Source organism: Juglans microcarpa x Juglans regia, chromosome 1D (genome assembly GCF_004785595.1).
Source record: "Juglans microcarpa x Juglans regia isolate MS1-56 chromosome 1D, Jm3101_v1.0, whole genome shotgun sequence".
Lineage (NCBI taxonomy): Eukaryota > Viridiplantae > Streptophyta > Magnoliopsida > Fagales > Juglandaceae > Juglans > Juglans microcarpa x Juglans regia.
In genome coordinates this window covers 3722419-3736482 of record NC_054594.1, presented here as the reverse complement: position 1 = coordinate 3736482, position 14064 = coordinate 3722419, and the positions used below count along the sequence as shown (strand labels likewise).

At 34.8% G+C, this 14064-nt stretch overlaps 2 protein-coding genes across 7 annotated transcripts; one reads left to right on the top strand and one right to left on the bottom strand.

Moving 5' to 3' along the window:
• The first annotated feature begins 4874 nt into the window (after positions 1–4874).
• LOC121252924 (probable protein phosphatase 2C 80) lies at positions 4875–9441 on the top strand. 5 transcript variants are annotated; one of them, XM_041152807.1, is made up of 6 exons: positions 4875–5026; positions 5979–6201; positions 6292–6715; positions 7144–7468; positions 8303–8452; positions 9026–9441. In XM_041152807.1, exons 2-6 carry the CDS (start codon positions 6126–6128, stop codon positions 9320–9322), a joined length of 1272 nt encoding a protein of 423 aa, XP_041008741.1. In that variant the 5' UTR covers positions 4875–5026; positions 5979–6125; the 3' UTR covers positions 9323–9441. The 5 variants fall into 5 exon arrangements, with proteins under 5 accessions (XP_041008741.1, XP_041008712.1, XP_041008720.1 ...); XM_041152778.1 differs by having other exon boundaries at positions 5979–6715; XM_041152786.1 differs by having other exon boundaries at positions 4878–5026; positions 6057–6715.
• Positions 9442–10179: 738 nt separating this feature from the next.
• Positions 10180–13510, bottom strand: LOC121252912 (vicilin-like seed storage protein At2g18540). Of its 2 annotated transcripts, none has more exons than XM_041152757.1 (6): positions 13155–13510; positions 12838–13019; positions 12578–12658; positions 11628–11924; positions 10550–11537; positions 10180–10471 (listed from the first exon to the last, which is right to left on the bottom strand). In XM_041152757.1, the coding sequence occupies exons 1-6, from the start codon at positions 13504–13506 to the stop codon at positions 10326–10328; spliced, it is 2046 nt and encodes a 681-aa protein (XP_041008691.1). In that variant the 5' UTR covers positions 13507–13510; the 3' UTR covers positions 10180–10325. The 2 variants fall into 2 exon arrangements, with proteins under 2 accessions (XP_041008691.1, XP_041008700.1); XM_041152766.1 differs by having other exon boundaries at positions 10180–10489; positions 10568–11537.
• Between the last annotated feature and the right edge of the window lie 554 nt (positions 13511–14064).

The following is a 14064-nucleotide window of genomic DNA, read 5'->3' as shown; positions in this document are numbered from 1 at the left end:
CCTCTCAATCTTCTATCCACTTCTCTTCCCCCTAAGCTTTACCTGATATTGCTATTTTTCTGTCAAACTCTAACACATAAGCACTCTTCACAGAAAATTGCCCTTTTTCATCATAACTCCATATTAACTTATCTTCAACATTCATTCTACCTAAAGGAATGTTGCAAATTATCAGCTGCTTCATTGTTAAAGATTCTTTCAATTAACTACTCATCCACTCTCCACAACCCTTCATAAGATCACATGCTTTTGCCTCTTTGTCCAATATTGAAATTGGGGATTGAATGCTAAAAGTAAAAGGAGTAGGTAATCATTTATGTCCCCAAAGCTTGATATCATTTCCTTTGCCCACCCTCCATCTCAGTCCCTCTCTCAATAAATCCACTGCATTCCAAACACTTCGCCATATGAGATATGGACTATGACCCAGTTTAGCTTCTAAAAAGGAAGAGGATCTGAAATACTTCTCTAAAAAAATCTTGGCTACCATGCTACTTGGGTTTTAGATAAACCTCCACTCCTGTTTGGCATGTAAAGCCAAGTTAAAGCAATCTAGATCCCTGAAACCAAGACCCCTTCTATCTTTCTGCTTCCTCAATTTCTCCCAGTTGCACCAATGTACATTGCTAGGTTTCTGGTCTTTCCCCCACCAAAACTTAGCAAGCATCATGTTTAGCTCATTACACAGACTTTTGGAAGTTAAAAAACACTCATTATGTAGGTTGGGATGACTTGAAGTACTGCCTTAATTAGAATTTCTTTCTCAGCTGCAGACAAAAAAGTGTTTTTCCAATTGTTGATTTTCTTCCAAACCCCCTCTTTAATGCTTCTAAATGTATTATACTTAGACCTTCCCACAATAGGAGGTAACCCTAGGTACTTTTCATAGCTTCCTCTCATCACTGTACCCCCCCATTCCTTTATCCTCCATTTGACTTCCTCTCTCGAATTTGAGCTAAAAAAAATACTGTTGTTTTATCTTCATTTAGAAACTGTCTAGAGACCATTTCATATTTCAACAACAAATTTTGAATTCTAACCCATTCCTCCTCCCTTGCCCTTCCAAACTAAAGGCAGTAATCAACAAACAACAAGTGATTCACTCGAGTTCCTCCCCTAGCCACTGTCACTTCCCTTGTTTCTCCTTTGTCATCTGAGCTACTTAGAGGAAAGATATTTGCAATCGTGAATTGTGCAACCGCTGTGTAATCGCTTTGAAAAAAATTAATAAAATATAGGACCCACATGAAAAAAATTAATTTGTTAATAGTGGATCATACTTTTTTTCAAAGCGATTACACGGCGTTTACACACTTTACGATTGTATGTAGAATTACCTAGTAAGTAAAGGATTTAAACCTTCAGCACAGAGGATGAATAGATAAGGAGACAAAGGGTCTGCTTGTCTCAAATCTCTTTGAGGAAATATTCTTTTTCCTAGTTTCCCATTGATGAATACATAATAACTCATTGTTTTGACACAATTCATAACCAAATCAATCCACTTCTTACACAGTCCCAACTTCATCATAACTTCTTCCAAATAAACCTGCAGCATCATCTAATGTCCTAAAGTTTTGGCAACTCTGTGAATCATAATCCCATTACTTTTATTAATCCCATTACTTTTATAGTAAACTTTATGATTTATTTTTCCAAAAACTTATTTAAATACCATCTTTCTTTAATTACAATTTATTAAATTATTAGGAACTTTAATTGACGTAGTGGTTTGTAAAATTTACTCTTCATAATTTTAGAAAAGTTAATACTTTATTACTGTTTCTGTTATATAATATTCAAGATAAGAAAGAATTTATTGTGGTCAGTTCTTTTGGAAGCCAAGTCGTACCACAGCTGGAGTGGACCACAAAACAAGAATCGCCATTTATTGAATTTGGACTTTAGATGCCTAAAAAATCATCATATTTCCAGTATGCTTGACAAAAGATGCATACTTGGACGGTTCTCCATTTTATTCACGACAAAGTGAACATATACTGAGATTGAAAATGGCAGTTATATGTTATAAAAAAAAAAAAAGAACATATATGTTCTCACAAAAAATAAAATAATTAATTTAAATTTTTTAAATTTTTAAAAAATATAATATTAAAAAAATATATTCTAGTAATATTTTATTTAACTTTTAACTTTAATCTCAATTTATTTTATCTGTAAAAACAATCGAGGTTGAATTCATTTGAGGTCCTAAATTCGGATACACATCTATTGCTGTGTAGACTGTAACAGTACTGTATAAATTGCCTTGTTTGATTATACAGATAAGATGAGATGAGGTAAAAGTTAAAAGTTAAATAAAATATTGTTAGAATATAATTTTTTAATATAATTCTTTTGATAGAATATATTATTTTTATTTTAGAATTTGAAAAAAATAAATTATTTATTATATTTTGTATAAAAGTTTAAAAAAAATATAATTATTATATGAGATCAACTGATATGAGATTGTTTAATTTGTATATCTAATGCATTTTCTACGAGAAATGATATACAGAATCTAGTATGGTTGGCAGATTGTATTGATTCCATAATGATAAAAATAAAATATAAAAGTAATGCTATATATAATTTTAAAGTATGTAATTCTCAAGTATTTTTTTTAGACAGTGAGGTTTATCATTAAAAAAATAATTTTTTTTATGTAAATTCTATAAAGAATATGCAGAGCTGGTAAATAATTATATAAATCATTTTCCAAAATTAAAATTAAAAAAGAAAAATCAATCTCATATTCTCTGTATCGTCACAATTTATTCAGATCTGAAGTTACAGTACCGATCACTAAATTCAACCAAAAGGAAACAGTGAACGTCTCGAATACAATGCATGTGAAATTATTGTTGTGGTGTGTTGTTCTCCTTTCGCTTTCAGTTTCATGTAGCTAGCTGGATTTTTTTTTAACGAGAATCTTTGGTAGACAAAATTACCTTAGTTACATACATACATACATATATATAACAGGTGGATCTTTCCCTTTATAAAAATCAAAAGACTGGAGGTATACTAATAGTAAATATGCTTTCAAATAGACATTTTGCCGTCTATTGCACTATATACCTAACTGGATTAATATGCCCTTTCAGTAGTTGTAGGGATTGTATATAAGGATAATGATTAGTTGTGATTTAGATAGTGAGTTGAGATAAAATTAATTGGAATAAAAATTAATAGTTAAATAAAATATTATTATAATATTATTTTTTAATATTATTATTATTTTAAGATTTTAAAAAATTAAATTATTTATTATATTTTATGTGAAAATTTAAAAAAATTGTAATGATGAGATGAGATGAAATACTTTTTCTATCCAAACGGGGTCTAGTCTACCAAGACTTGAGAAAACTACCAATTTATTTATTTATTTAATAATTAAGGAATTATTCTTTAATGATATTGTGAATTTTTTTAAATACTTAAGAATATAAAAAAATGTATGAAAATAAATCGATAAAAAAAGAGGTCATTTGGCAATCCTTTATATAAATAAATTTGAGTAAAAGAGTTCATGGCAAAGAAATAAAAAATCAAATTATTTTATATAAGAAGTGTCTATTCAACCTAAAATGATTGGGCCTCTCACTAATAAGAAAACAAGCAATTTGTTCTTCGACTTCGAATATGGCCGAAAGCCCAAGTTCCCGTAGCAGGCTTTAGCTCTTTCTATTCCAAACCCAAAGGGTAAAACAATATGGACTTATAAGTTTTGAGCCACTTGGGTCAGCTCTAAATATTCTCTTTTCAGAAAGACTGGCCTGGACCGGTGTGAATAGGTGAATACAAAAGGGTGGATTAAGGCCTGATTTTGATAGATTTCATTATTACTATTTTTCTAAACTTAAAAAAAATATAATAAAAAATTAATATTTTTAAATATTAAAATAAAAATAATATTAAAAAATAATATTTTATTCAACTTTCATTTCATTTCATCTCAACTCACTATCTAAACTAGGTCTAAGCGAGGTACAATCATGCTTCTAGTAATATTTTAAAATGAATAATTCTATTTGTAGGCGAGTGTGGAGGATACATACTTAACATAATTTTTAATATATGATTTAATTTGTAGGATTTAAATTTTTTAATTTCAAATTTAAATAAATTCTATCATATGTATGTTCTCTGCGCCTAGATACAAACATAATTATTCTTTCCGAATATAACATTAGTGTAGCATTATCAGTTGAGAGTGTTACAATGTTTATGAGCATAACTTCCCGACACTATGATATGAGTTAAACTTCAAAGCTAGAGTTGAAATAAAAAACTTTATTATAACGCATGGAGGACAAGATTATTCATAACAAAACATAATATTTGAGATAATGTTATATTCATATTTTTATCGTACTGTTACAATCATAAATAAATTATATAAAAGTAATTTTATAAACTAACATGACTTTATGTAATCTATTATATCTACTTTACAATAAAAATAAATTTACAATTTAACAAACTACATCATATCACATCATTTTATGAGATTATTTTTGTCTAATTCATATATAGCTAGAATATTTCCTAACCAATTTAATTTTTATTTTGAAATACGATATTATTCATTATGTTTTAAATTTTATTTTAAAAAAATAAATCCAAAATTTAATAGATAATTCCAAAAAGAGAGGCAGAACCTAGATTACCATATAGGTGAAGCCACGTGCCTCTTATCACGTGCCAGGATTCAACGTTTTCGCGCTTAAAAATGTTAAATTACCATATACCTATAAATGATTTCGATTTTAATGGTTACTATGTTCCTGTTTCTGCGCGCGCTCATGGGGACTTTTATGTCCAACAAATTATCGGAGAAAAGTACAATACCGATGACCCTCTGGTCCCACCTGGTTCTTTTTAGGTTGTTGTGGACCTTACGCAGAAGCGGAAGGGGAGAGGAGCTTCTCTATGCAGCCAGCTGAGTGTTTCTCTGGATAGATCACATTCGGAGCTGTTTTCTAGGGAGGGCTCAAATATCGTATTCGGTAAGAACGAGGTGAGATTTTTTCAAAAATTCTGATAATCATGTGTCAGACTTCAATCTTTTTCTACCGGTTCGATTTTTAAAGCGGTTTATTTTTCGATTACTTAGGGCTAGAAATGCATAGATTGTGGGGTTTTGTTTTGGGATACTTAAGCAGTTTTTTTTAAATGGGCATGCTGTTTCTGCTTCTGGGATTCTGTATTGTTTAAGCTAACAAATTTAAAAATGGGTTCGGTTGTTTCTATGTAAATAATTATTTCCAAGTAATTCGGTTATGTTTAAGTAATGTTGTAAAGTTCGATTTTTTTTTTCTCGAGTATGAGTTTAAGTTCACTATCTGTTGTTTTCTGAGTTTAATTTTAATTCCGAGAAAGGAAAGCAACATCCCAGATAGCTTTTGGCCGCTAGATTTTTTCAAGGCCAGAGGATTTGTTTTCGGTTAAATAACTTGGTGGAACTGGCCATCTTAGGCCCTGATTGGATACAAAAACTGTTCGATCTTACAACTTTTTAAAATTTTCATACAAAATATAATAAATAATTCAATTTTTTCAAATCTCAAAATAATAATAATATTTGAAAATAATATTCTAATAATATTTTATTCAATTTTAATTTAAAACTATCTCATCTCATCTCACTATCTAAACGGGGCTTTAGTGAATTGCTCTCTTGATGTGTGGGCCAGGCTCTCCCTCGTGTGTGGGCTAGACTCTACCTCAATAAATGAGCCCAACACGTGAAATATTTAATTAAATAGGATAGAGTATAGAGTTGGGTTTAAAATCAGGACTTATGCTCTAATACTATATAAACATCACCACTTGTCTAAAAAGTTTAAGCTTATGAAGAGGTAAATTTAATTATTTGTACTGTGTTCTTAACAATCTCTGCCTTTGTGTGTGTTTCTGCATCCTTTTAGCGTTCACGCCTTGTAATACCCCGTTTTCTCTTTTCATAGTAGGCTTCATAAATTGCGAAGGCTTTGCATAAATTGCGTATATGTTAATTGGTGAGGGGATAATGATATCTTATGTTCTAGATGATATCCAAGGTTGGATTTTCTTGGAGAGAGTAACTGATTTAAGGGCATTCTATCTACAAGGCTAAGATGCAATCTGGCATTTTCTCAAAGCTGAATACTACTATCTATTCTGCTTTCCCTCGGGCAACAGTTCAGCAAAGAGGTGGGTGGCGTTGTTCAATAAATTTGCTATTTGGACCTGGGGATTTGTTGTTTGGGAATTCAGTGCTGTTGCATTCCTTGCCATATTCAGCTTCTTTGATCTCTGGCACTTCTCGGTTTCCTCTTGGCTGTGACGGCAAGAGAAAATCTATGACTGCTTCTACTTCCAAAGCTTTATTGGGAGATGTTTATGTCGATGAATTGATCACAAGTTGCGGAAATGCATTAGAATTCTCAAAACCTACTGGTGTTTTTTACAACAATGGAAGCCGTAGCAGATGCCACAAAGCTACCTTGAGTTTCAGAAGGCAAAAACAGCCCAGCAGTCATCTTATCTGTGGGAATTTTAGTTTTGACAGTTTGCGGTGGAATAATGACCCCAGTTTATTTGTCAAGCCACGTTCAAAGAATGTCCATATTTCATCTTCTGCATGCTATTCTACAGGGGCTGATGTTTCTTTTGACAGCAATTCTCGTGATGAACAGCTTGTGGACTCCACCATTTTGTCTGGCCAGTATGCGCTCTCATATTCTTCAACGTTTGTTTTTCCTAGTCATCTTAATTGATTGATTAATGATCTCCATTGTCTATCATTTGCTTTGTACTTAATTGGGCAATTTAGTTGATTTATGGATGCTACAATTTAAGGTTGTCCTCTATAGCATGTACTCACTATTTTCTAATTAGAAACAGAATTGGTGGGTCTGGAACAAACTATGCCTATGAAATGAATATTATCATTCACCTTTTGTGGTCTGGACTGTGTGCGGGTCCCCCTTCTCCTAATACCAAAAGGGAAAACAAAATTCGCTGGGAGAGGGTTTGAACTTTGTCAAATGGGCTTAGCAGTCTGAAAGAGGAGGGTTTCTGTAGCTTTACAACGGAGTTTTCTTTTTGTTGTTTCTCACTGTTTTTACATGGATATCTTGTTTGGTTGTTCAGAATTATTATGGGGGACAGAACCCTGAAGCTAATATCAGGATCATGTTACCTGCCACATCCTGATAAGGAAGAGAAAGGTGGAGAGGATGCTCATTTTATTTGCATAGATGAGCAAGCAATTGGTGTTGCTGATGGTGTAGGCGGCTGGGCGGATGTTGGTGTTGATGCAGGACTATTTGCCCGTGAACTTATGTCTTATTCGGTGGCTGCAATTCAGGAGGAGCCCATGGGTTCTATTGACCCGGCCAGGGTGTTAGAGAAGGCTCACTCAAGCACAAAGGCCAAAGGTTCCTCAACAGCATGTATCATTGCTCTCACAGATGAGGTTTTCTCCCTCCTCATATTCACTAGCCACCATCTTTTAAGCAGAGGATGGTACTCCAGTTTAAGTCCCCTATACCTGTCACTCTTATTGGGTTTTGATACCTATGGAAGTTGGAATGTTTTATAAATATTGTTGTTTGGGGACATGCTTTTGATTATAAAAGATATGACTTTCTCAGGCCTTTTTCTGACGTTTAGGACATATAATTTTTGTTTATGCTTGTATACATGCACATATATCTCTCCACATAATTGCGAGTCTTGTCTTGATACCTACATGTACGCTTAAATTTACGAACTTAACTGAAGTTTTAGCAGTTGTGGCGGAACAGAGGCTCTTCCCTCTTTCTGTTCTTTCTAGATTAGCAGATTTCATGCCTTTGAATTTCTGGAGTGTTACTCCTGTTTATGTCTTCAACCAAGTGACATTTTTGAAAAATGTAAGCCCTTTCTCTTGGTTGTATCATGTACGAGAAATTTAATCTTTTTTTACTGCAAATAACTTTCTTACTTCGTACACCTGGGATTATTGCAAACTCCCAACTGTTCTGTTTTTTCCCTTTTAATTGGAAGCCTCTTAAGGCAAAAAGGCTGCCTAGTTGCAACTTTTAGCAGTATGAAATCACTGTGAATGGTGTGGTAGACTGCAGGCATTGGCACAATTAAAATCTGAATGGAATATGTGATGGAGGTGCGGGTCACAGAAACCTTTAGCAAATTCTTGCCATCCATGTTTGATTTTCTTTATGTGCCCTTTGATTAATTTACTCTAGAGATTATAACGAAATTTTTCATCACGTGCAATATGGTTTATTCTGTTTGATTCTTTTGGCAGGGACTGCATGCTATTAATCTAGGAGACAGTGGATTTGTAGTGGTTAGAGATGGATGCATTGTCTTCCAATCCCCAGTGCAGCAGCATGGCTTCAATTTTACATTTCAGCTGGAGAGTGGCAGTGGGGGTGATCTACCCAGCTCTGGTCAGGTCAGCTAACTCTTCTATACCTTGCAAGCATGCATTCTGTGCTAGTGTCTGTGACATATTGCTCCGGATATATTCGAGAAAAAAGAGTTTCAGCTTACTTCTGTCACGTAAGAACTTATACATGCCATAGTGACACAGACAATAGTACCCTATAAGGCTGCTGTCATGGTCATTGTTGGAGAATATTTGGTGCCTTCTGTCTCTGTCTCTGTCTCTGTCTCTCTCTCTCTCCAACACAACATTTAAATTCTAGACGGAGGTTAACTGGTTAAGGAAGTAAATTGGATCATGAGTTCTGAAAAGCTGCATAGCATTAGGCTTCCATAATTCTGGAACCCTTGAATTAAGAGATTGTTAACTAAATCAGCTTGGGTTACTAATATGACAAGAAAATATCGTTTTTCCTGAAGTAAAGCTAAGAAAGATATGTCTTGAATATACTTGTCAAAAAAAAAAAAAAAGGTATGTCTTCAGTATTTTCCCACCGATAGTATTCATCAATTAAACCAGCAGCTTAATCAGTACACTCAAGTGTCACAGACTTAACCATCTTTCTGGGATCGATGTATCCAGGTATTTACAATTCCCGTCACCGCTGGGGATGTCATTATTGCTGGAACAGATGGATTATTCGATAACCTGTATAATAACGAGGTCACAGCTGTTGTTGTTCATGCGGTGAGAGCTGGCTTGGAACCTCAAGTAACTGCTCAGAAGATAGCAGCTTTGGCGCGCCAGCGAGCCGTCGATAGAAATCGGCCAACACCATTTTCTACGGCTGCTCAAGAGGCCGGGTTCAGCTATTATGGAGGCAAGCTTGACGACATCACAGTTGTTGTGTCGTATGTAACTAGTTCTGTAGGTGTGTGAGTTTCTCATCTCCAACTCCAAGCCCATTACTTAAAAAATTTTGGCCGTGAAACTCCCGGGAACTTGTAGTTGATATCTTGCTTATATTCGGTCCTCTGAAGAGCTGAACTTTTTTGAACCATATTAGCAACGCATATTTATTTATTTATTTATTTTTTTCCGTCCTAGTCCAACGTGACCTACTGTATGCAATATGAACTGGGAAACTTTTTACTGGTTAACAATAACTCAGGAGGATAGGACTGGTCAATTTTAAGATACGATCCACACGCTGTAGTTTAACTGGCTGGAGGGCAAAAGTCAATTGTGTCCATCTAATTACACCAGAGCTTTGGAGGAGAAAATAGCACTGTGCTTCTTGCCATATCATAGGAAACTACACCTAGGAAAATAGTTAATAGTTAAGAAAATAGTTATCAATATGTTAAAAATATATTTTTTTAAAATATTTTAAAATGATAAAAAAATATGAATAAAAAAATTAAAAAATAAATATAAAGATCAATTTGACCTAGCGATCACTTGGACTGGATTATTCTCAGTAGCAAAATAGCACTACTTATTTCTGTAGGACAGGTTTAGATGTTTAGATAGTGAGATGAGATAATATAGTTTTAAATGAGTTAAATAAAATATTATTTTTTAATAATAATATTATTACTTTAAAATTTTTAAAAAATTGAATTATTTATTATATTTTATATAAAAATTTATAAAAATTGCGACGAGGTGATAAACCGTCCGAATCCAAACAGGGCGTAGGACTGAAAATGAATTACAATTTGCCTCTAGCCATGTTTATTTTCAGTTACCGATGCAGAATTTCGTACACATTTATCAGAAGAGTTTCATCACATCTATTGAAGTAGAACTTATTGAACTATCAAACAGTACAGACATGGGTCAGAAAGCTTATTCTACCAAAAAGACGTCATAAATAAAGACATCCGACATGCATGCTAGATTTGATGAAAAATACCCAATTCAATTGGGTATCCAGTTCTCAAATCCACCGCATCCTCGGAGCTCTTCTGCCACCTTCCCTACTGTCTTCCTCCTCTTGCTCTTTTCTTGTAGCTTTCTCATTCTGTCTCCTTTGTTCTTCTCTTTCTTCGGGTTGTCTTCCAGCAGGTTCTTGTATTTCCCTCTCTCTTCTTGCTTCTTCCCGTCTCCTCCTTCCCTGTTCTTCCTCCCACTCTGCTTCTTCTTCTCGTTTTCTTTTCCTCCCTCTTCTTGGTTCTTCCCACCGTCTCCGTTCCTTTTCTCTTTCCCTGTCTCTTCTTGCTTCTTCTTCTTCCTGTCTCCTTCTCCTCCTTTCTTCTTCTCTCCTGGCCTCTTCCTCCTCCCACTCTGCTTCTTCTTGTCTCCTTTTCTCTTCCTCTTTCTGCCTCTCTTCTTCTTCTACTCGTTCTCTCTCCCTACTTTCACTTTCCCTTTCTTCTCTCTCTCTTCTCGCTTCTTCTTCTTGTCTTTGCTCCTTTTCCTTTTCTCGTCGCCTCCTTTCTTCTTCTTGTTCTCTTTCTGCTTCTTCTTCCTCCCTCCTCTCCTCCTCTTCCTCTCTCCTTCTGGCCTCCTCTTCTTCCTGTCTCTTCCTAGCCTCCTCCTCTTCTCTCTTTCTAGCTTCCTCTTCCTCCCTTTCTCGCTCTTCTCTCTCTTTCTCTTCCTCTTCCGCTCTCTTCCTAGCCTCCTCTTCTCTCTGCCTCGCTTCCTCTTCCTCCCTTTCTCTCTCTTCTCTCTCTCTCTCTTCTTCCTCTCTCTTCCTAGCTTCCTCTTCCTCCCTTTCTCGCTCAATTTCTTCCTCCAATATCATTTTCTCTTCCTCAGCACAAGAAGTACACTCCAGTATGAATGAATCAGCCTGCCCAGACAAAAGCTGATCAATCGTACTGTTGGTGACATTGAAGGATACAGCCAAGACTTGTTTGTCCAAAGTTTGAAGAACTGAGCTCTTTCCTGCCAGAAATTGAGGGTGATTTCTACTTCTTGTTGTGCTGAATCCCATGAAAACAAACGAGTCATTGTTGAAAGACATCTGAGCCATGGGATGGAACCTAGGTACAGCAAAAACATCTCCTTCTTTGACCATCAACCTCATATTTTTGCACTCTGGTTTTTTAGCACTGCTTGAACAAATCACCCTTACCATCCCTTGCCCTTGTAAGACAATTGCAATCTCGGTTGCCATTGGATTCCAATGGGGCCCCATCATTGAGCCCTTCCAAAGAAAAACAAATGTTAGAATTACGAGTTGAGTTTCCAATTACGAACAAAGCAAAGGTGTTAATCGCCACAACTCATGACTAACCTTTGTCAAGTTCACCATGAAAAGACCAATATTGGAACCCTTCAGTAAATTTGCATTTCTTCTGGTCACTGTTAGGCTCCACCCGTTACAGTTCTCGAAATCTGGGTCTGCATCAAGAATATTATAGGCTCTTGTTTTCTTCTTCTTGTTGAATGTCAGGCCGCCTTTGCCTCCAAGGAAGACTTTCAGGAACCGAGCCTCCAATTCCCAGAAGTTTTCTTCCTTTGTTTGCACCGCATGCACTATGCCTGGTGCTGGGGTCCCTTGTGTTATGTCTTCTATGACATCTTCAGGGACCTTGAGAAAAAATAAATAAAACATCATCGTTTATAGTAAATCTTACATTATTACACATTAAAAAACATCTCAAGGTTCCGCTTCTGAAAAAAAAGAAACTAAAAATGATTAAGTGGTTCAGAGGATATTCCTGGTAACTGGGATACGTACCATAAAGTTAATCTGATATCATCTCAACAAAAAGATAAAAAAAGCAGATAATGTCGTGTCAAATGCAACTTATAAAATTGGTTAACCTTAACATGAGCATTGTGCACACAAAGCCGTTTGATAAGATAGAATATCACATAATAGGTGTGAAAATAGTTTGAGTTAAGATTATAATATCTTAAAATATGAAATAGTTTGAATTAGGATGTTTTATGAAATTTTGAAAAAATGAGAGAAAAAAATTTAAATAGAATTATTATAAAATTATTTAAATATAATTTTTATTTCAAAATTTGAAAGAATTTTATTATTATTTTTATTTTGTTTAAAAATTTGAAAAAAGTGTAATAATTAAGTAATGATTAAATGAAAAAAATTAGATTTAAAATTAAAAATGTTTTATGTTTAAGTATTGAAAAGAGAATATCTGATAGTTTAGTACCTTAATTGTCCGGGATTGGTTAACCTTAAAAGCATGGCAAATGTCAGGATAAAACTTATACCTTAAAAGCAGCTCGTAGGACTCTCTGATCAAAGCCTCGGACAAGGTTTCTAATGCTCGAGTATGCTCCAATTAACGGATCCTGTAATAGTGGTTTTAGAAATTAAACTCAATTCAATAGCAAGACAATAATTAATAGCTAGCTAGGCAACTAATTCATTCAGATCTGCTGGAAAAATGACAAGAAAAAGGAGAAATTAATGAAGATATGTAACAAGAAAGGAGGTCTGCTAATTATTTAAGAAGCTAGTAGACTCATACATAGGAGTCATCAGGTGTGTTGGAAAATATTGCATGTATCCTAAGCTTCTTGCGCTCCGGTTCTAATCTGCTCTTCACATAGAAGATAGAACCTGCCTGGAGCATGTAGATATCTCCTCGACGTAAATTCACCCTCTTCATTTGATTGTCATCATCTTCAGCCCAGCTCAACCTCCCACTTCCTACACATACAAAAAAGTAACCAAAAAAAAAAAAAAAAAACTTTTAATGAAAATCAAACGTACCGGCCATAGATGCTGAGGCAATTATACATAATCATCTATATATAGAGAACAATCTTTTAAGAAACCATGCACCTGTGTGGACATAGAAGACCATGTCTGCATGGAGGAGTACTGGGAGAAAGAGAGAGTTTGGCTCCAAAGTGATGAACTGAAGGTGGTATAGCCCTCTGATTCCATCACTGATATCAGTGGCTGTGACCTCTCCGTACTCGGTCGCAACAAGGGACCTCCTTTCGTCTTTCTTCACCAGAGGCCCCACATCTGAGACATTAAAAGCCTCTGCTGCATGCAAATTAAAGAAAGAGTACTGACAGAGAATTAACAAAAGAAAGAGGAATGAAAATGGTGAAATTAAAGCTATGCTCCGCATTGTTTTTTCTTGCAGATGATCTAGGGACGAAAGTTGTTGAGATGAAATGATCATGGGTTCATGGCGTTGGAATTTGAGGGTCTATATAGAAGAAGGTGACGAGAAGCAAAAGAGCTACGTGTCTTTCTTCATGGACACGTGCATGTTCATGCACACGTGGCAGGTGATTTGGTCCAAGTCTTTCCCGCAAAATTCCAATCAGATGAGATTCTTTCTCATCAGGAATGGAGGGGTTTGTAATGCCGTATATATATATATATATATATATATATATATATATATATATATACTAGAAGGGTGCTATGTGCACGTACGTATGCCCCTGCACGTAGCGCCCGGTTGGAAGAATAAATAATATTTTGTAAAAAATATGTTTTATGAATTAGTTGATAGAAAAGTTTCAGGCTTTCGTTGATTCTTTATTGCTGCGACATGAGTGATATATAGGAATCTAAATTTGCAAATCAGTAATGTTATGAACTTCTAGCAGAAAATTTCACTACAAGGAATTTGAGCTTTCTTAGCGTTACAAATTTGCCGCTAAAAGTCCAAAAAACGCTGCAAAACATTATTTGTAGATCGGATGCCATATCTTTTTACCAGTGATTTATA